The following is a 22342-nucleotide window of genomic DNA, read 5'->3' as shown; positions in this document are numbered from 1 at the left end:
GTCTTGAACCTGTGGACTCAGGCAATCCTCTCACCTCGGCCTCCCAAAGTGCTGGGATTAATAGGTGTGAGCCACCGCGCTTGGCAAGATCCTATTTCTACAAATAAAAATTAGTGGAGATTGGATGCGGTGGCTCATGCCTACAATCCCAGCACTTTGGGAGGCCAAGGTGAGAGGATTGCCTGAACCCGCAGGTTCAAGACCAGCCTGGGCAACTTGGCAAAACCTTATCTCTACAATAAATCAAAAAATTACCCGGGCATGATGGCGCATACCTGTAGTTCCAGCTACTTGGAAGGCTGAGGTGGAAGGATCACCTGAGCCCAGCAGGTTGAGGCTGTGGTGGCCGTGAGTGTGCCACTGCACTCCAGCATGGGCGACAAAGTGAGACTCTGACTCAAAAAAAAAAATTGACAGAGTGTGGTGCACACCTGTAGGCGCAGCTACTCGAAATTGAAGGGAGGCTCACTTGAGCCCAGGAGTTCGAGGACTGCGGTGAGCTATGATCATACCACTGCACTCCAATGTGGGTGACAGAGCAAGAACCTGTCCCTAAAACAAGAGAGAGAAAGACAGGAAATATGTATTCTCTGACCCCATCTATACCTACTGCATTTAGTCTCAAGAGTCCTCCAAGTGATTCTGATACTCACTCAAATGTGAGAACCACCTGAAGAGTGCCATCTTGTCCTGGAAGGCAGTCACTTGGCAGTTTAGCTCAATCTTGGTTGTAGACCTTGTGAAGGCAGGCCTAGAAGAGCCCCTGCTGTAGGTCAGAGCAGCCCTCTCTACCCTGCCTGCAAACTCAGCCTCTTGAGTAGCCTCAGGCTCTGCTCCCTGTTTCTACCACCCAAAGAGACTGTTGCTTTTGGAGCTCCATATCTCTGTCCCATGTTTAGGAAAGTGGCCCTAACCAAAAAGTCGAGGGAATGTGAAGCTTACCTCTGGTATCTCCTCTTTCTAGGATCTAGGCTGCCCTTTGTCCAATACCTGAAGACTTCTTCCTTATCTGTTTTGTCCAGTTTTTTAGTCATGGAATGATAAGCCAGAGCCAGAAGTTGAGACCTGTGTAGGCCTGATTGTCCAGCTCATTATCTGCTCTTGCTGCAAACCTGAGAAAACCTAGAACTGAAGACTTGATTTCTCTTTTATCTCCAGCCCTCAAAAGCTGGGTAGAGCCCATTCCAGCTAGAGGCATCTTCCTCGGGATCTAATTAGAATTTCATAGTGGAAGAATTCTCTGTATACCCAAAGCCTAGCAGGTGCCTGATAAACACTAGGTGTTCCGTAAATGTAGCTCAGTTAGCAAGGACTGACCTAATAAGCAGGGCAAAAACTATCAAAACTCTAAAGAAGTTGCCTCTGTATGTCACATCAGAATCCTTTAAATTTAATCCTCTCCTTTTACTCTTGCTTCCCGTCTTAGGGTGATAGGCACAGAGTCTCTACAGAACCTCAAACCTCTGTGGCTGCCAAAGGCAGAGTGGCTTAATGACAGAGGCTTTAGGCTGAAGTTTTAATTCACTTGTCATCAGCTTTACCAGAATAAGCCTTGGTACTTAATCCTTCTGAGCTTATATCTCTGCTATAAAATGGGGATCATCTTTAAAACCCTGAAGTGCTGTTGTCAAGATTAAATAAGAGAAAATATGCCAAGTTCCTAGAAGAATATTCAGTAACCTTTAGTTATTTTGCTTCCTGTTTGTTATTCTCTTGATTAACACTTTTGTCAGGTTACTTGGGAGAGCATAAGCAGGTCACATAGATAGAGGTGTGGCTTATTTTGAAAATGGCTCCCGCCACATCGAGCTTTTGGCATTGGAGAACCCTTCTGAAGATGGGCAAACTCTAGTCCTAGTGTGGGTTTAAAACAAGCCATGGTGCTTCCTTGCGAATCACAAAGGGAGTGCCTTAGAGCCGCAGGCTCCTGGTTCCTGCGTCCATCAGATCCACTCATGGGCCTTGTGTCCTGCACGGTTACTGTCAGCTGAGTCCCAGCAAGTGCTGCCAAGCGATGGTGACCAAGCCTGAGCTTTCCAAGAGCTGTGCAGGGCTGAGCATTTGGCAGCCTCATCACTAGACCTGTTTTTCAACTCAACGGGAGAATATACTGGATGCGTGTTTGTATTTCCTGACAAAAGCAGCCATTGACGTCAAGAGTTACCTCTGTTGCTAAGAAGTTACACCTGTATGTTTTCCTCTTCTTTGGCTTTGCATGTTATTGGGTTTCAGAGAATATTTATTTCTACCAACTTTGAACCAAACTGTATATCACTGCTTTGAATCTGTATAGCACTTTAATGTTTTCAGAACATTTCATGTGTTTTTATTTTACCCTTATAATGACCTTGTGCGTTAGCTACTTCAGGTGCATCCCCATTTAGTGAGAAAGTTGAGGCCCCCCCCATGCATGACTTGACCAGCGTCACATGGTTCTAGAGCAGCGGAGCCTAGACTAGCTCTGGGCCTCCTGACTACCCAGCACCCTTCCCACTGTGCATGTGCCTGAGTGCTTGGGATGGAGATGGTGGCAGGTTTATAAGAAATGCCCCATCATACAGATATCATCTGTATCTTTCTCATTACATCTGGACTTCAGGTAATGAGAGGCATTCTCTCCCTGGGTGCCAGTGAGATTGCATTACAGTTTTATAGTAGGAGCCAGAGGCATGTACAGTTGTTCATCTCCTATCAAGCCTTCACATTTCATGTATCGAAAGACCTACACTGAACATTTGTAAGGAGGGAGGAAGCCGAGCAGGAGGTGCCCGAGTGGGCCTGAGCTCTAAGTCGCCCCATCCCGGCTTGGGTTGCTGCCCAGGCCTAGAAAGGACACACATGCCCTGCTGGGATGCGGCATCCAGCTCCTAGTTCTGGTCTTAGAAGGGAGATTTGGGAAGGTGTAGCAAAATTTGTTCATAGACCCTAGACATGCTCATCAGTGGTGCTCAGTGGCTTACCGTTTGTTGGCAACAACCGTAGCTGTACAGTTGTAGCTGTTGGCCCAGTAGATGAAGCACCCTTACTTACAGCATGTTCACTTTTCTGCCCTCAGATGATGTTACTCCTTTCTTTCCCTCCTTCCCTACCTCCCTGTAGCAGGAGGGAGCGATTTTCTTATGGTTGGAAGATTCTATATTGTTTGTAACAGTGGAGTTGGGTGTTCCAAGGTTTTTTCCTAGACACTTCCATGGTCCTAGGCTTTTGGATGGAGCACCATGAGAACCACTTGTAAACATAAAGAATGTAGTGAGTAATGTAAAGTTTCTGTCTGGAATTTGAATCAGCACCAGTCATATGCGTGGTATAGTCTGCACCTGTTATGGTATTGTCACTGAGGGTTATTGATGGTGAAAGTGTGAAAATATTACTGAACAATAACTTGCTAGCTTTGTGACCCTAGCAAAATTACTTCAATTCTCTCTGCCTCAGTTTCCTTATGTAGTAATGAGGAAAATAATAGTATCCACCTCATGGGTTTGTTGTGAAAATTAAATACTTAGAGAAAATGTAAAGTGCTTAGAGAAGTGTCTCATGTAAAGTAAATGTCTTGTGAATATTAGCCATTATTATATAATTGAATCAGTGTTATGTACCAAACTTATATTGAATTATATCAGTGTCAGCTATTGTCATCATCATCTTTATTATTCTTATTATATTTCAGACATGTGAGCTTTGGAAATTAAATCTTTGAAAATATAAATTAAGTTTTGGTCTTTTACAATTTTATAAATACGAACATTTTTGGTTTTGGACTATAGAAATCTGGTTTCTGCTATCTTTAGTTTATGACTTAAAACAATAGTATAGTTTTCTTTTTCTATTTTAATTTTGCACCTTTTTTATTCATATGCCAGTTGATAATTAAAAAGACTCTAAGGGGTTGGGTATAAATGGCTCACACCTGTTAATCCCAGCACTTTGGGAGGCTGAGGCAAGAGGATTGCTTGAGCCCAGGGGTTCAAGACCAACCTGAGCAACATGGCAAGACCTTGTCTCTACAAAAAATCAGCTGGGCATGGTGGTGCATACCTGTGGTTCCAGTTCCTTGGAAGACTGAGGCAGAAGGATCACCTGAGCCCAGCAGGTCAAGGCTGCGGTGGCCATGACCGTATCACTGCACTCCAGCCTGAGCAACAGAGTGAGACTCCAACTCAAAAGAGAACTCATCTCTACAGAAAAAATCAAGAAGTTAGCTGGGTGTGGTCTCATCCATTCAGGAGACTGAGGTAGAAGAATCACCTGCATCCAGGAGGTCAAGGTTGCAGTGAGCCATGATTCTGCTACTGTACTCCAACCTGGGCAACAGAATGAGACCTGGACTCAAACAAACAAAAAAACTCAAATAGCTAAAGTCAAAAGTCAGTGAATTTAATCTGTTGTCTGTTCATTTAGAAAGAGTAGTTTTTACTTGTCAAATATGTCTTTCTGAAAATTAACTTGTTCTTAAAATATACAAGTAAATGGTTTAAAGTAAGTCTTGAAAACATGCTCTTTACCTCCCTTGTGGAAAGATGGAGTTTGGAAGACATGAGAGTAATTTGGAAAGGGCCTGATTATAATGCTTGCATGTCTTTGTAAAAGGGTGGAAAAAACAAACCTTTAAATAATGTAGATTGTTTTTAGTGTGCTTAAAGTTGTAACTTTATTAGTTTTTACTTATAGCAAATAGACTTACTAGACTGTGACTCAGGTAACACAGGTTGTAAAAAAAAAAATCAGACAATTTAGCTAATAGCATTTTAGAACTCTTTCTTGATCATTCTTAAAATACTAGGAAACAAGCCATAAATCTGATTTTGATGTAGGACATGGTACAGATATATTCAGTATTTAACCTTCGTATTCATAGGTCCTTGCCAAAAAATGTGATTATCACCATCATTTAGTAATTGATGACATGATATATAATACTTCTGTAAAAAAGAATTTTAAAACATTAATTATTAAGTAGAGGGCTCAATATACTACTCTGATGCCTAGAGAAAGCCTTTTCCCATAGCAGTTTCACACATTGTTCTAGTTGTTGATTCTTCTTGTTTTGTTGACTTCACTCATTCTGTTTTCAGTGATTTAGCCCTGCGGAATTGTTTTCTTACCTCTGACTTAAATGTGAAGGTGGGAGATTATGGAATAGGATTCAGCAGGTACAAGGTAAGCCAAAGGTTTAAGTGTTGTCTCTTTAATCTGATTTAACTTCAATTGTGAAGTTATAATATCACAAATGCCTCTCTATTTTTGGAAGGGGGGTAAGAATTTTGGATGTGATGCTTTTCTGGAGAGGGGTCTGTTCCAGCCATTTTAGCAGTGATATTGGCTTCTGGTGTGTGGTTTGTCTCAATCAGTGGCTTTATGCCCAGGGTTTTGTGACAGCTTTCCAAATGCTTTGTTTAAAAAGATTTATATACAGTGTAATTGATCTAGTCTGATAGTACATAATAAATTTTAGAGTGAACATATGAGCAGTAATAATTATTACCTGCGTAATAAAATATACATGTCATATAAATGTTTCTCTATTATGTGTTTAGTAACATTTCAGCTTACATTCACTAAGCTTGGAATTTAGGTATTTTTAACTCTGTCATAAATATATCCCAAAGAACATAAGTGAAGTCATCAGTGAGATTTTTCGTTTGTGTAGCCAAACTGAATTAGGTAGCATGCTGTGGGGGAAGAGATTGGGATTGACCCAGCTCCATGCCGTCATCTAAGACCTTGGATAAGCCCCTTGGCCTCCATTTTCTAAGCAGCAACATACAGATAATATCTGTTCTATATAGGGAGCTCTTGTGAGGACCAACTTTTCAAAAAATATTATACAAATATAAGTTGGTTATTTCTCTACATAGTTTCTCTTGTGTATACCAGGCACTTAGAAGTACTTGCCTGCATTATCCCATTTAATCCTTATCACAAAGGTAGTAGGTAGGTTTGTGTTTTCCTCATTTTGCAGATAAGGAAAAAGACTTTACGTATTTGTTGCTTGTCCACAGTCACATACCTGGTAGATGGTAGAATGAGGGCTTCCAACTCAGCTTGTCAGATTCTAAAGCCTACAATCTTATTCATTAACCTGCATCACTATTCAGTGCATGAGGCCCAGTGTATTTTAAAAGATTTTTTGCTCAGAGTCTATGTTGTGTGTATCAGACACAGTGTACCTTCCTTTTCCAGGAAGGATGACTTAGCAAGTGTTTATGGCTCAAGAGACCAGCTCAGGTAGCCCAGGAGGCTTCACAGAAACTCCTTACCCACTTTCTGCCCAGAAAGTCTCTCTTCATACTCACTTTTTTTTTCTGATATGTTTTGTGGGTTGGGTATATGTTTTCTGAAAATGCCCTGGAACTAAATCAGTGAGCTCACTAAAAGTATAGTTCGATTCAAAATTCTGTATGCTTTCTAACAAAACAGGAGGATTATATTGAAGCAGATGATAAAAAAGTTTTCCCTCTGCGATGGACTGCTCCAGAATTAGTAACCAGCTTTCAAGACAGATTACTAACTGCAGATCAAACTAAATATAGTAATATCTGGTATGTATTGGTTTATGATTTTATTAGGCTTTCATGTAGCTTCTTTCTCTGAATAGTACTTTTGTCTTTTGTCTTTTTTTTTTTTGAGTTGGCTCTCTGTCACCCAGGCTGGAGTGCAGTGGCAGGATCACATCTCACCACAGCCTCAACCTCCTGGGCTCCTGTGATCCTTCCACCTCAGCCTCCCAAGTAGCTGGGACTACAGGCATGTGCCACAAGGCCTAGCTAATTTTTTTGTAGCGACAAGGTCTCACTATGCTGCCCAGGCTGGCCTCAAACTCCTGGGCTCAAATTATCCTCTCACCTCAGCCTTCCAAAATGCTGGGATTACAGTTGTGAGCCATTGCACCTGGCCTCTTTGAGTACTTTCTTAAAGGACAGTAATTGTATAAGATGTAGGATCAAAAGAGTGCCTGAAGGTATGAAAAAGACAATTAGAGACATCATTGCTCTTATCACAATTGTGATGATATAATTAGCTTCTTGAATATTGCCTTTCTTATCCTTTTTCTTTTATGAAAACAGAAACAAAGTCTGTTTTATATTCTGTGCCTCCCACAGAGGCATATATGTCTGGCATATAATAGATGTTTAATACATATTTATTGAAGTGAAGGAGAACACAGAGAGGGGTTTGGACTACTACGTAATACTTTGATTTATAGGGGGTCAGTTAATGGAAACTAAAAAGATGTATCTAAATCTTTGACTAGCCGAGCTCAGTGGCTCAGCCTGTAATCCCGCGCTTTGGGAGGCCGAGATGAGTGGATTGCCTGAGCCCGTGGGTTCAAGACCCGCCTGGGCAACTTGGCAAGACCTCATCTCTACAATAAATAAAAAAATCAGCCAGGCGTGGTAGCGCGTGCCTGTATTTCCGGCTACTCGGAAGGCTGAGGCGGAAGGATCGCCGGAGCCAAGCAGGTTGAGGCTGCAGTGGCTGGGTGCGGCCACTGCACTCCAGTCTGGGCAACAGAGTGAGACTCCAACTCAAAAAAAATTAATCTTTGACTAACGATTTCTATCATAACCATCTTAATTTATAGTTACCTTTTTTGTGCTATTGTCCTTTTTCTGTTTTCTTTTTCTCTTCTTGCCATTTTTTAAAAGTTTTTTTTTTTGCTTTTATTATTTTTAATTGACACATAATTGTATATGTTTATGGGATACAGTGTGATATTTTGATATATGTCTACAATGTGTAATAGTCAAATTAGGAAAATAGTATTTTCATCATGTCAAACTTGTATCATTTGTTTGTGTTGGGAACACTTGAAATCTGCTCTTCTAGCTATTGAAAAATATAAATAAATGGTTGTTAATTATAGTCACTATACAATCTGTAGAACACTAGATCTTATTCCTCCTATCTAGCTATAATTTTGTATTCATAATCCAACCTCTCATTATCCCCATCTCTCCTACCCTTTCCCAGCCTCTAGTAACCACTGTTCTACTTACTACTTACGTTTTTAGATTCCACATGAATGATAAGGTTTGATTTCTTTCTCTTTCTCTTTTGTGTCTGTTCTGCCAGTGAGTTTTATATTTTTGCATGTTTTCATGATAGTGGGTATCATTCTTTTGCTTCCAGATGTAGGACTCCTTGAGCACATTTTATAAGGCCAGTGGTGATGAATCCCCTCAGTTTTTGCTTGTCTGGGAAATACTTTATTTTATTTCTCTTTCATTTCTAAAGGATAGCTTTGCTGAGTACTGTATTCTTGACGGACCTTTTTTTTCTTTCATCACTTTGACTATCTCATCCCATTCTCTTCTGGCCCATACGGTTTCTGCTAAGAAGTCCACTGTTAATCTAATGGGAATTTCCTTATATGTGATCTGACATTTTTTCCTTGCTGTTTTTAGAATTTTCTCTTTGTCTTTTGGTCATTTGAATATAATGTGCCTCCAAGAGGACCTTTTTTGGGTTGACTCTATCTGAGGACCTTTGAGTGTCCTGGATCTGGATATCCATGTCTCTTCCAAGACTTGGAAAGTTCTTGGCTAGTATTTCCTTTAAGAAGTTTTCTACGCCTTTTTCTATCTCTTCTCTTTCTGTAATTCTCCTAACATATATTTGTTCACTTGATGGTAAGCCATAAATCCTATGTAGGCTTTCTTCATTCTTTTTCATTCTTATTCTTCTTACTATTTTTTTCTCTCTGACTGAGTAATCTCAAACCACCTATTTCACATTCAGAGATTCTTCTGCTTGATCTGGTCTTCAGTTGAAGCTCTCTGTTGTGTTTTTATTTCATTCGTTGAATTCTTCAGCTGCAGAATTTCTATTTGGTCACTGAGCAGGGGTGTTCAGTGGCAGCTTAGCCTCAGGGATGGAAGAATTCCAGTTTCAAGATGGCATAGCACAGTAGCCATGCAGGACACGAGGATTGGTGCAGAGTGTCCGTTCCTTCTCTGGAGGAAGCACAGCTGTGTGGATTCTGGGCAGTTTCCTCAGCTGGCCTTAGGGCCTGAAGACCATAGGGAACCCTAGTGGTGAGGACTATAAGTGCCCAAGGTGTTAATAGGGGCTGCTGAGATCCTCTTGCTTACCTTTTCCCTGGAGGAAGGGATGGGGTGTTGAATGCCAAGCATTTTCTTCTTCTGTTCTCTATGTGACTGTCTTCAGTTTCTGTGCTCACCAGAGCTTCTGTTACTCCTTTGGTGTACTCTGATGTTTTCCTCTACTTATTTTTGTCAAAATGTCGTTGTTTGGCCTAGCACAATGACTCATACCTGTAATCCCCAGCACTTTGGGAGGCCAATGCTGGAGAATTGCTTGAGGCCAGGGAGTTCAAGACCAGCCTGGGCAACATAGCAAGACATCATCTCTACAAAAATTCAGAAAATTAACTGGGCATGGTCGCACACGCCTGTAGTCCCAGCTACTCAGGATGCTTAGGTGGGAGAAACACATAAGACCAGGTGGCCAAGGCTGTGGTGAGCCATGTTGTGCTACTGCCCTCCATCCTGGGTGACAAAGTAAGATCCCCACTCTAAAAAGAAAAAAAAAAGTAGTTGCTTATTTATTGCTTTGGCTGTCTTTGTGGTGAGATGGCTCCCTTTTAAAAAGGGAGCTTTTTAAAAATAGTTTCCCAAGCTATACCTGGATCCACCAACTAAGAGTCCTTGGGGGTAGATCCTAAATACCATTGTGTTTGTTTAAAGCTTCTCAGAGGACTCAGGTGACTAGCTAGGTTTGGGAACATCGTAATAAATAGGAGACTTGTGCATGACAGAGGCAATGAGAGGTAGGAAGGGAATGCAGAGACCACGTAGAAGAAATGAAAAATAGCTCATCTGACCTGAGCAGCAGAGGCCCTTTCCATGGGGACAGAGCACTGAGGCATGAGAGAGAATTGGATGGGCACCAAAAGGGGCATTCCTGCTGCAGAGAGGCAACCCTGGAGGCCTCAGAGGCTCAGGCTGGTGCCTTTCCTGATGCACAGACAGTCCCAGAGTGGGAGAAGAGCCCTTCATAATAGCAGCAAACCCCACAATACTTAGGAATAACTAAAATAAGAAATATGTGGGTCTGGCAGGAAAATTTTTTACTCATGTAAAGATATATTTTCCAGTGTTTACTACTGTTGTGAATAGGGTTTTTTTCCCCCCACCCCATCCCACCCCACCCCCTAAAAAATACTCTGAACTCAGGCTATTTATTAATATCTTGTCTCCAGCCATTTAGTTGAACTCTTAAAACATTCTCCTTTTTTTTGAGTTGGAGTCTCACTCTGTCACCCAGGCTGGAGTGCAGTGGCACGCTCACGGCTACCCCAGCCTTGACCTATTGGACTCAGGCGATCCTTCCACCTCAGCCTTCCAATAGTTGGAACTACAGCCACACGCTACCACGCCCGGCTTATTTTTTTATTTATTGTAGAGTTGAGGTCTCACCAAGGTGCCCAGGCTGGTCTCAAACCCCTGAGCTTAGGCAGTCCTCTTGCCGTGACCTCTCAAAGTGCTGGGAGTACAGGCTTGAGCCACCGCACCTGGCCTCTTATAACATTCTTATGGTCTTTCAGATAATTTTTTGAGTTTTTAAAGTTGACTGGCATCTTATCCTATTTCACATAATTATGCCTGTTATTTCAGTTTTGTACTTTTTTATTGGCCAAAATATCTAGAGTAAGTGAATTTCAGTAATAAATATGAGGAGGTGTTCTTGTTTTCCTCGTTTTAATGGAAATGCCTCTTTTTTTGCTATTAATTGTGATGTTGATTATTGGTTTGAGATTAAAGAACTATTTTATTAATAATCTTTTCAATACACATCTTGTCCTTAAAAGTACTGACTGTATAAAAAATGTGGGTGTTAAAAATTTGACATTTAAAGAAAGAGAAATAACCATTTTCGTTTTCTTATAGGTCCCTGGGCGTGACACTCTGGGAGCTTTTTGACAATGCTGCACAGCCATATTCAAACCTTTCCAACCTAGATGTTCTCAATCAAGTTATTAGAGAGAGAGACATAAAGCTTCCTAAACCCCAGCTGGAGCAGCCTTATTCTGATAGATGGTTGGTCACTTTACGTTCTGTTTGTTTTGTTTTGTCATCTTCACTGTGAAGACACTGTGCGATGTTCTGAAAACACAAAAAATTAGTGAAATACATTAAGAAAAATTATTATTTTTCTTAATGTATTTCTTCTAAAGCAGTGTGGATCCCAAAGATTCTAGCTTACCAGAGGACTTACATGTTACCAGTGGTCCTGAGTACCCTTTCAACAATATATTTAATCATTTGGACAAATCAGAAGTTTTGCCCAGTGACCAAAAAGTATTTGACTTAATAGAACTAAACAGAGTCCAAGCTGACTTTATTTATTTATTTGTTTATTTTTTTTTGAGTTGGAGTCTCACTCTGTCACCCAGACTGGAGTGCAGTGGTCGCTCCCGGCCACCGCAGCCTCGACCTGCTGGGCTCCGGCGATCCTTCCGCCTCAGCCTTCCAAGTAGCCCGAGTTACAGGCATGCGCTACCACGCCCAGCTAATTTTTTGATTTATTGTAGAGATGAGGTCTCCCTGCCCAGGCGGGTCTCGAACCCGCGGGCTCAGGCAATCTACTCACCTCAGCCTCCCAAAGGCGCGGGATTACAGGCTGAGCCACCGAGCCCGGCTGTTTATTTTTTGAGTTGGAGTCTCACTCTGTTATCCAGGCTGGAGTGCAGTGGCATGCTCACGGCCACTGCAACCTCGACCTGCTGGACTCAGGTGATCTTTCCACCTCAGCCTTCCAATAGTTGGAACTAGAGGTGTTCACTACCACGCCTGGCTAATTTTTTGATTTATTGTAGAGAAGAGGTCTCGCCAAGTTGCCCAGGCTGGTCTCGAACCCTTGGACTCAGGCAATCCTCTCACTCCGGCCTCCCAAAGTGCTGGGATTAGAGGATTGAGCCACTGCACCCAGCCTCAAGCTGACTTTAAACTGACCACTTAAAGTTCAAGTTTGGGTAACCCCAGAGAGTCAATAATTACCTGTGACTTTGAGAAATAAAAGCCCATAAGCTTTTTGACTGGGAGTACTCTTTCACTGTGATCTCACCATGAGCTAAACTCCTTAATGTGGGTGGCAGCGATTAAGACGTAGAAACTTTTGAGGTGTTGAGTCGGCTTTAGGGTTCTTGTAAAGTCTTTTATTATCATTCCATTAATTACCTTTCATGTGCTGCTCAGGTACGAAGTCTTACAGTTCTGTTGGCTGTCACCAGACAAGCGACCCGCAGCTGAAGACGTGCATAGGCTGCTGACTTACCTGCGGATGCAAAGCCAGAGGGACTCAGAAGGTGACTTTGAACAACAGTGGAATGCTCTTAAGCCAAATACGAACAGCAGAGACACTTCAAATAATGCTGCATTCCCAATCCTCGACCATTTTGCCAGGGATAGGCTTGGTCGTGAAATGGAGGAAGTCCTCACTGTGACAGAAACAAGCCAGGGCCTGAGCTTTGAATATGTCTGGGAGGCTGCTAAGCATGACCACTTTGATGAGCACCGTCGGGGCCCCCCAGATGAAGCCTTGTCCTACACAAGCATCTTCTTTCCGGTTGAAGTTTTTGAGAGTTCACTTTCAGATCCTGGGCCCGGAAAACAAGATGACAGTGGCCAGGATGTCCCCCTGAGGGCCCCCGGAGTGGTTCCTGTTTTTGACGCCCACAACCTTTCTGTGGGAAGCGACTATTATATTCAATTAGAAGAAAAGAGTGGCAGCAACTTGGAGCTTGATTATCCGCCTGCACTGCTCACAACTGAAATGGATAATCCAGAAAGAATCAGTGCTGAGCCATCCCAGCTTACAGCGCTCAGGAACCTTGAATTCGAGGAATCCAGTACAGATGAGGATTTCTTCCAAAGCAGTGCAGACCCCAAAGATTCTAGCTTACCAGAGGACTTACATGTTACTAGTGGCCCTGAGAGCCCTTTCAACAATATATTTAGCGATCTGGACAAATCAGAGGATTTACCCAGTCACCAAAAAATATTTGACTTAATGGAACTCAATGGAGTCCAAGCTGACTTTAAGCCGACCACTTTAAGTTCAAGTTTGGATAACCCCAAAGAGTCAGTAATAACCTGCCACCTTGAGAAAGAGAAGCCCCATAAGCTTTTTGACTCTGAGCCTCTTTGCCTATCAGAAAATCTTATGCACCAAGAAGATTTTGATCCATTGAATGTTCAAGAATTATCAGAAAACTTTTTATTTCTTCAGGAGAAAAACTTACTAAAAGGCTCACTGTCCAGCAAAGACCATGTAAATGATCTTCAAACAGAACTGAAGAATGCTGGTTTTACCGAAACTATATTAGAAACGTCACGTAGAAACTCCTTAGATACTGAGCTTACAATTCCTGAAAATAAACCAAGTTTTTCTTTGTTACAGGAAAATGTAAGCACAAAGGGTAAAGATACAGATGTCATGCTCACAAGCAACACTCTGAGCACCTTCTTACAGTCTTCCCCGGAAGTGCAGGTACTTCCTACCTCACTCGAAACAGAAGCAGCACCTCACAGTGTACCTCCAGATTCGTTCCCGAAACAGGGAGAAACCAAACCCACATGTTCAGATGTCCGTGTCCCTGAAGACTGTCTCTGCCAGGACATCCATTCAGACACTGTGACTGTCTCTATTGAAATTCTCTCGACTGATGCCAAGACACATGGTGTCAGCGACGGGACCCAGGACTCTCTTCACCTTAGTGAGGAGACCTTAAGACTGACCAAAAGTGACTCGGTTCTTGATGATGTTATGTCTAGTAGGGTGAGTTTAGGGAATAGTCTTCCAGAATTGGGACAGAACTTACAAAACAAACCAGCTTCTGAAAACCATCACAATAATAGTTTGCTAGAGAAAAACTTGGAAGCTGTGGAGACTATAAATCAGCTCAGTTATAAGGATGCTACAAAAGAAACAGGCTTGGTGTCTGCCCTTTCTTCAGATTCTACCAGTCAAGATAGCCTTTTAGAAGATAGCTTGTCAGCGCCCTTTCCAACCTCAGAACAGTCCCTGGAAACTCCAGACTCTTTGGACTCAGTGGATGTCCATGAAGTGTTACTGGATTCTATAGGTTCTCACGCTCCTCAGAAACTCTTGCCCCCGGATAAGCCAGCAGACAGTGGCTACGAAACAGAGAATTTGGAGTCTCCCGAGTGGACTTTGCACCCTGCTTCCGAGGGTACCTCAGACTCAGAACAGGCCACTGCAGGTAATGGCGGTCACAGCGGTTTATCTCCCAACCCAGTCATCATCATCTCAGATGCAGGTGACAGTCACAGAGGGACAGAAGTGACAGCGAGCCCACAGACATTTGCTTCTGGCTCCCAAAGTTCATATCGAGACTCTGCATACTTCTCAGATAACGACTCTGAGCCTGATAAAAAGCCCGAGGAGGTCCCAGGAACCTCCACATCAGCCTTGGTGTTGGTACAGGGTCAGTCCTTGCCCGAGCCAGTCATCCCAGAGCAAAGTCTCAGTGCCAAAGATAGTTGCCTGGAAGCCAGAAAGAGCCAGCCAGATCAAAGTTGTCTATCTGCTTTGCAAAATTCCAGTCAACTGGAATTAAGAGAAACATCGGAGCCAGCACAGGCTGATGTTTCCAAACAGATACACCCTACGGAAGATGAGGCAGGCAGTCCCTTGAGCTTGCTGAATTCAGAACTTAGCAGTGGTGAGGACTTCGAGACACAAGAGGATCGCCCCTGCACCCTCGCTTCCACTGGAACGAACACGAATGAACTTCTTGCATATGCAAATTCTGCAGTGGACAAATCCTTATCCAGCCACTCCGAGGGCCCCAAATTGAAGGAGCCAGATATCGAAGGGAAGTACTTGGGGAAACTCAGTGTGTCGGGGATGCTTGACCTCTCTGAGGACGGGATCGATGCAGATGAGGAGGACGAAAACAGCGACGACTCTGACGAGGACCTGAGGGCCTTCAACCTGCACAGCCTCAGCTCTGAGTCAGAGGACGAGACTGAGCACCCTGTGCCCGTGATCCTCAGCAGTGAGGATGGGAGGCACTTGCGGAGTCTGTTGAAACCCTCGGCAGTTGGGGCCACTGATGAGCTACCTGACCGCTGGAAGAAAGAAAAGAAGGCGGTGACATTTTTTGATGATGTCACAGTCTACCTGTTTGACCAGGTATCTGTTACCACTAAGTTATTTTATACATTTCTGTGTAAGAGGATTCCAAAACATGTTAGGAAATTGAGTGTGGGTTTTTTTTGTTTTTTTTTTAGTTGGAGTCTCACTTTGTTGCCCAGGCTAGAGTGCAGTAGCACACTCACAGCCACTGCAGCCTCGACCTGCTGGGCTCCAGTGATCCTTCTATCTCAGCCTTCCAAGTAGCTGGTACTACAGGCACGCGATACCACACCTGACTAAATTTTTTTTTAAATCTATTGTAGAGATAAGGTCTTGCCTAATTGCCCAGGCTGGTCTCAAATCTGCGAGCTCAGGCAATCCACTCGCCTCAGCCTCCCAAAGTGCTGGGATGACAGGCTGAGCCATTGAACCCAGCCCGGGCTGTTTTTTAATTACCATTTTGAGGCAACAGATTGTGATTACTCATAAAAAGTAATTTGGGGTTGGTTACAGTTCCAAGAATATGCAGAAATGTGGTTGCACAGAGAATTCATATTAATTTAAGGTAGGGAGACCTGGATGCTCTTCCCAAGTCCCCTAAGAGAGTCCTAGTGAAATGAGTTACCCTTTACAGACCACGTTTTTAGAATCTGACAGTTGCCAGTAATACCCAACACTTGGGTGCAAGCCTAGAACAGTGGCTGGCATGCGACTTTGGAGACAGATGACCAACAGCCGCTGCGCCACATGTCTGGAGGGTGGGAAACACGGCAGGAGAGGCTGTAGTCTTGTCCCATCACTGGACCTGCCTTTCCCTGCAGATGGCCTAGTGTGCACTGCTAAGTGGGTACAGACTTAGGTGCCTTTAAAAATGTAACAACTAGGCGAGAGGTTTGCCTGAGCCCAGGGGTTCGAGACCAGCCTGGGCAACTTGGTGAGACCTCATCTCTACAATAAATCAAAAAGTTAGCCAGGCATGGTGGTGCGTGCCTGTAGTCCCAGCTACTTAGAAGGCTGAGATGGAAGGATCACCTGAACCCAGCAGGATGAGGCTGCGGTGGCCATGAGCGTGCCACTGCACTCCTGCCTGAGCGACAGAATGAGACATCAACTCTAAATTAATTAATTAATTTAAAAATGTTACATCTTATAATTCCAGCTTTCTTTTTTTTAATGTTCTTTTTTTTCCTGGTCTTTATAGCCCTTGAATTGGCTTCTTGAATCAGCTGGATTGTAATACCCAGTTGTAGGACATGCGAATGGGGTTGCATCCCTTTCCAGAAGGTGCGAGGGTCCTCAGCATCTCCTTCGCATTGCTTGTCCTCCCTTTCACTTAGTTCCTGGAATCAAGCCCGCGGTCTCAGCCACTGTTGGCACCATTCCTCATGGGCCATGGCCAGGGTGGGTCCCGAGCACTGTCCACCCCCTCCCCTCCCTCAGGAATTGCATCTGTTGTATGTTACTTTATGCCTTGTTGTTCCTCTGAATTCTGGTCACTTTTGCTTGTATGATGTTTCTCAAAAAATCTTTAAATCACTCACATCTGATTTATGGCCAGGGGGAGGTGAATGTTTAAAAAAAGAAAAGTAGCCTCCAAGGCTCAGCCCAGTGTACTGACCTGGAATCTGTTTGGGGCCAGGAGACTGCATTTCTCTTTCTTTCCCCAGCTGGTCCTTATGCATCTGAACTCAAGAACCCTTGGGCTGAGGGAGCTAGGAAAGTAAGGTGCTAGTCCCTACTAAGAGGAGAGGGAGGAGGGATCACTGGGCCCCTCAGTTTGGGTTTTGTTATCAGCGCATCCAAGTAGCCCTTTCTCTGCCTTTTCTGTGAGCTTGAATTGTGGCCGCATCTCTCCCTTGATCAGGCAGTCCACAGGTGGGACACAACTGTAATCTGTGCTGGGTGTGCACAGTGTGTGCAGGGCCAAGGGAACACACAGTCTCCGCTTGTCTGGTTGGCGTAGTAAGGTGGAGGCGGTATGTAGATGGAGCTCCTTGGGGCTGCAGAGGCTGGGGCTTGTGCACAAGTCTTTGTGGAGGATGTTATGTTTCTCCGACTTTAGAGGACAGGGCAGAATTGCAGAAGGCTAAGCCCAGTGGCCCAAACCTGTAATCCCAGGCCTTTGGGAGGCTGAGGCAGGAGGACTGCTTCAAGACCAGCCTAGGCAACATAGCAAGACCTCATCTCTACAAAAAAGTTAGCTGAGTATGGTGGTGCATCCCTGTAGTCCCGGCTACTTGGGAGGCTGAGGCGGCAGGATCACCTGAGCCTCAGAGGTTGAGGCTGCAGCGAGCCCTGATCATGCCACTGCACTCCAGCCTGGGCAACAGAGTGAGACCTCGACTCAAAAAAGAAATAGTCATGATGGCATGCTAGTTAAGGGATAGAAAGTACAGAGATCACATACAAGACATACTTAGTAGATGTGAGGCTTTGACAAAGGGGTTAATGTCGTAGAGAAAGTTGAAAAGTAGGTTAAGGCCAAAATGAAATCCTGGAAATCTTTCTGATGATCTGAAATTGGTTTTCTTATGTCTCCTGCAGCTTGCCTCGGAGCGACAACTACCCACTGGTTCAGGCTGATGATTAATGGTTTTCTCCTGCTTTTTTATATTATACCTAAACGACCTGGTTTTGAAGTAATTTAGTTTGTTTAGTTTTTGTAGCGATGGGGTCTTACTGTGTTGCCCAGGCTGGTCTTGAACTTCTAGGCTGAAGTGGTCCTCCTGCCTTGGCCTCCCAAAGTGTTGGGATTATAGGCATGAGCTACTTAATTTTTAAGTAGTTTAGGTATCTTCGTTCCAAAGTTTTAACGGCGTATTCATGAATTTTGGCAGCATTGTGCTTTGGTTATGTCACTATTTGTTAGTTGGGCAAATACCTAAACACTTACTATGTGTAAAGCAGCGCTTTCATGAAATGACAGCCCAGGTTGGTGAACGAGTCTGCCAGTTTCTCGTGTTTCTTCCCCATACAGGGATGGTAGTCATGATCTTCCTGGAGAGGAACCTGAGGCCTAGAGAGGTTAGATCTTGCACAGGAATATAACCCTCAATAGGTTTCCTGGATCTAGCACCCAATTTACACCACTGAGCCCCGCAGCCTCTTGCTTGAGTCTTTAAAATCTGCAGCCTGGTGTCGTGTTTAACTTTTAGCTCTCACATTGTGTTTCCTGGATTATTGTTTAATTTCCAAGGGTTGGAGATTTTCTTGTGTTATTGAGTTCTAGTCTAATTCCATTATGGTCAGAGGACAAAGTTTATATGGTTTCAATTCTTTTTAATTTGTTAAGGTTTATTTTATAGCCAGGATGTACAGTGGATATATAGTATTCTCCAGGCAAAAAATAGTTGGTAATGATACTTAACTTGCAATTAGTGTGACATAGAGTTGCCCCTTCAGCCTTATCAGACTGTCACAAACAACCATTGAGCTCAGTTGCGTTCCACATAGCTCTGGTCAATATCTGTCACGATGGGCCAGGGCTCTGCATTAGGCCCATGCCATGAAGCCACCTTTGAAATCATGGTCTTAGTCATAGTCATAGTCTTAGAGCCTAAGGCCCTCCAGCTTTTGAGGAATAAGCATTCTTGGGCTCCACCCAGGTTTTTGTTTGGTTGGTTTGGGTTTTTTTGTTTGTTTTTGGCACTGTCTCTAATTTTGGTATCAGAGTAATTCAGGTCTCATAAAATGAATTGTGAAATATTTCCTTCCCTAATAGTTTTTGGTTTCATGGATTTTTTTTCTATTTTTTTTCTGTTTAATTTCATCAATTTCTCCTTTATCGACCTCTTTCTTCTGGTTACTTTGCACGTATTTTGCTTTTTTCCCCTAGATTCTTAAGGCAAATGCTTAGAATTTGAGACCTTTCTTCTTTTCTAATATTAGCATTTAATACTATAAATTTCCCTCTGTGTACTTCTTTAGCTGCATTCCATTATTTTTTGTGTATTTTCATTTTCATTCAGCTCAAATTATTTTTTAGTTTTCCTTAGGACTTTCCCTTCAACTCATTGATTATTTATTAGTATATTGTTTAATTTCCAAGGGGTGGAGATTTTCTTGTGTCTTTCTGTTATTGAGTTCTAGTCTAGTTCCATTATGGTCAGAGAACATATTTTATGTGGTTTCTGAAAGGGTAAGCTGAGGCGGTGGGCCAGTGCCGGTACCGTGGGAATGATGCAAGATTGCAACCAAATAAGAAGTAGAAGGAAGTAAAGTTTATTATTCACCTTTCACAGGTTGGAAAGGAGGCCAACACCCAGAGGCAAGTGTGGCATTGAAGGGCCAAGAACTGAGTATATTTAAGGACCTTTGGGGTTTAAGGAGGGTTTCGGCCCAGAGGGGTCTGGGCCAAAAGGAATGTCCAAGGCTGCGGGGTCTTTGATGTTGATTGCAGCCACGTAAGTCTTAGATCTTGACATCACCAGACATTGGCAACTTGTGCTTGGGTGGTGGGCTAAATGGGAAGAGACGAGGAGAGGGGTTTTTCCTGCAAGAGACATTTGCAGTCCACAAACTCCTTAGCAAAAAGGTGGTCTATCATCATTTCCATGGCTTCAGTCAGCTAAGGGGCCCGAAAGTTTGTTAGAGGTTATTATGTCAAACCATGAACTGAAAGGTTGGGCTCTCCTTGTCTTGCATCCAATGGAGATTTGCCGAGGGGTTAGGCTAGGCTGTCAGCTTGGCCTGCAGTAAAATATCTGAATGCTTCCTAAAACCTGCCTGTTGGAAATTTATGTATTTGTCTAACCTGTGCTAGATTCAAAGAGTTTCAACTAAGCAAAAATGACTATGCTGAGGCAAGTGTGAACTAAGTTTATTCTAAGTGTCTCAGGGTCCCTCCTTTCAGTTTCAATTCTTTTAAATTTGTTGAGGTTTATTTTAGAGCCAGGATATTGTCTGCCTTGGTGAATGTTCCATGTGCACCTGAAAGAATATAAATTTTGCTTTTGGTGACTGTATTGTTCTATAAAAGTCAGAGTTAGTTGACTAGTAGCATATTATTCAGTTCTTCTGTATCACAGCTGCTTTTTCCACCTACTTGTTCTGTTACTAAGAGAGAAAAGTGTTGAAGTCTCCAGTTGTAATTGTAGATTTGTCCATTTCTCTTTTCATTTCTGTTAATTTTTGCTTTATGTATTTTGCAACTCTGTTAGGTACATACACATTTAGGATGATTATGTCTTCTTGCTGAATTGACCTATCTTTATATAATGTCCTTCTTTATTCCTTTGTCTGATATTCATATTGCTGCTCCAGCTTTCTTTCTTTCTTATTTATTTATTTATTTATTTATTTTTGAGTTGGAGTCTCGGTCACCCAGACTAGAGTGCAGTGGCCGCTCCCGGCCACCGCAGCCTCGCCTGCTGGGCTCTGGCGATCCTTCCGCCTCAGCCTTCTGAGTAGCTGGAATTACAGGCATGCGCTACCACGCCCGGCTGATTTTTTGATTTATTGTAGAGATGAGGTCTTGCTGCCCAGGCAGGTCTCGACTGTGGGCTCAGGCAATCCACTCACCTCAGCCTCCCAAAGGCGTGGGATTACAGGCTGAGCCACCAAGCCCGGCTTCTTTCTTTTTTAAAATTTTTCTCTGTGCCACATCTTTGGAGATCCAGCTTTCTTTCTTTCTTTCCTTCTTTTTTTTTTTTGTAGAGACAAGGTCTCTCTGTGTTGCCCAGGCTGGCCTTGAACTCTGGGACTCAAACAGTCCTCTCACTTCAGCCTTCAGAATTGTTGGGATTATAGGCATGAGCCACTGTGCTCAGCCCCAGCCTTCTTTTCATTGGTTTTACATGATTTCTCTTTTTTCATCCTTATGCTTTTAATCTATTTGTATCATTATATTTGATATGAGTTTCTTGTAGATAGTATATAGTTAAATGGGGTTTTAAAAAATATATTCTGAAAAAATGTCTTTTAATAGCATATTTTTAGACCATTTACATTTAATAAAAGTATTGCCAGGTGCAGTGACTCATGCCTGTCATCCCAGCACTTTGGGAGGTGGAGGCAAGAGGATTGCCTGAGCCCAGGGGTTCAAGACCACCCTGGGCAACTTGGCAAGTCCTTGTCTCTACAATACATAAAAAATTAACCGGGCATGGTGACTGGTGCCTGTGATTCCACCTACTTGGAAGGCTGAGGCGGAAGTGAGTCTGAGGCAGAAAGTAGAAGCTGCAGCGGCTGTGAGAGTGCCACTGTACTCCAGTGGCAGAGTGACTCTGACTCAAAAATAAATATATATATATATATATATATATATATATATGTATCACTATGTTTGGATTTATGTACACTATTTTATTGTGTTATTCTAGTCCTTATTTCTCTGTTTCTTCTTTTTGATAATTTGAACATTTTTAGTATTATGTTTTAATTTATTTTTAAAAATTATATATCTTATCTTTGTATCATTTTTGTAGTTGTAGTTCTAGGTCCTACAGTAAATACACTTGTCCCAATTTAGAATCATTGTTTTACTGTTTCACATGGAATGTAAAAACTTTACTGCCTGTAGACCTTTTATCCTCCTTCCCCATCTTGACATTGTCTTATGTGTTACATGCACATACATTGATAACCCCATCAGACAAGGCAGTATGTTTTATTTTCAGTCATCAAACATATATATATATATTTTTTAGTCAGAATCTCACTCTGTTGCCCAGGCTGGAATACAGTGGCATGCTCATAGCCACCCCAACATAAACCTGCTGGGCTCAGGTGATCCTTCCACCTCAGACTTCCAAGTAACCGGGACTGCAGGCGCGCACTATCCATGCCCGGCTAATCTTTGATTTATTGTAGAGACGTGGTCTCACCAAGTTGCCCAGGCTGGTCTCGAACCCGTGGGCTCAGGCAATCCACTGAACTCGGCCTCCCAAAGTGCTGGGATTACAGGCTGAGCCACCAAGCCCAGCCCCATCGAACATATTTTAAGAATATCAAGTGGAGGCCGGGCTCAGTGGCTTAGCCTGTAATCCCAGCCCTTTGGGAGGTCGAGGCAAGAGGATAGTCTGAGCCCGTGGGTGCGAGACCCACCCAGGGAACTTGGCAAGACTTTGTCTCTACAATAAATCAAAAAATCAGCCAGGTGTGGTAGTGCGCGCCTGTAGTTCTGACTACTTGGAAGACTGAGGTGGAAGGATCACCAGAGCCCAGCAGGTCAAGGCTGCAGTGGCCGGAACATGCTACTGCATTCCAGTCTGGGCGACAG

General features: G+C 43.1%; 1 protein-coding gene across 3 annotated transcripts in view; it reads left to right on the top strand.

Moving 5' to 3' along the window:
• The window catches only part of LMTK2 (lemur tyrosine kinase 2), a 119366-nt gene that overhangs the window by 89298 nt on the left and 7726 nt on the right, over positions 1 to 22342 (top strand). For all 3 annotated transcript variants that reach the window (XM_021706381.1, XM_008072902.1, XM_021706382.1), the window contains 4 exons: positions 5073 to 5157; positions 6418 to 6539; positions 10911 to 11060; positions 12219 to 15180. In XM_021706381.1, the coding sequence (XP_021562056.1) occupies positions 5073 to 5157; positions 6418 to 6539; positions 10911 to 11060; positions 12219 to 15180 (3319 nt within the window). The remainder of the gene's footprint in view (positions 1 to 5072; positions 5158 to 6417; positions 6540 to 10910; positions 11061 to 12218; positions 15181 to 22342) is intronic.

This window comes from Carlito syrichta, unplaced genomic scaffold (assembly GCF_000164805.1).
Source record: "Carlito syrichta isolate Samal-C Ts95f unplaced genomic scaffold, Tarsius_syrichta-2.0.1 Scaffold315497, whole genome shotgun sequence".
In the NCBI taxonomy this organism is placed as follows: domain Eukaryota; kingdom Metazoa; phylum Chordata; class Mammalia; order Primates; family Tarsiidae; genus Carlito; species Carlito syrichta.
This window is presented reverse-complemented; position numbering and strand designations above follow the sequence as displayed.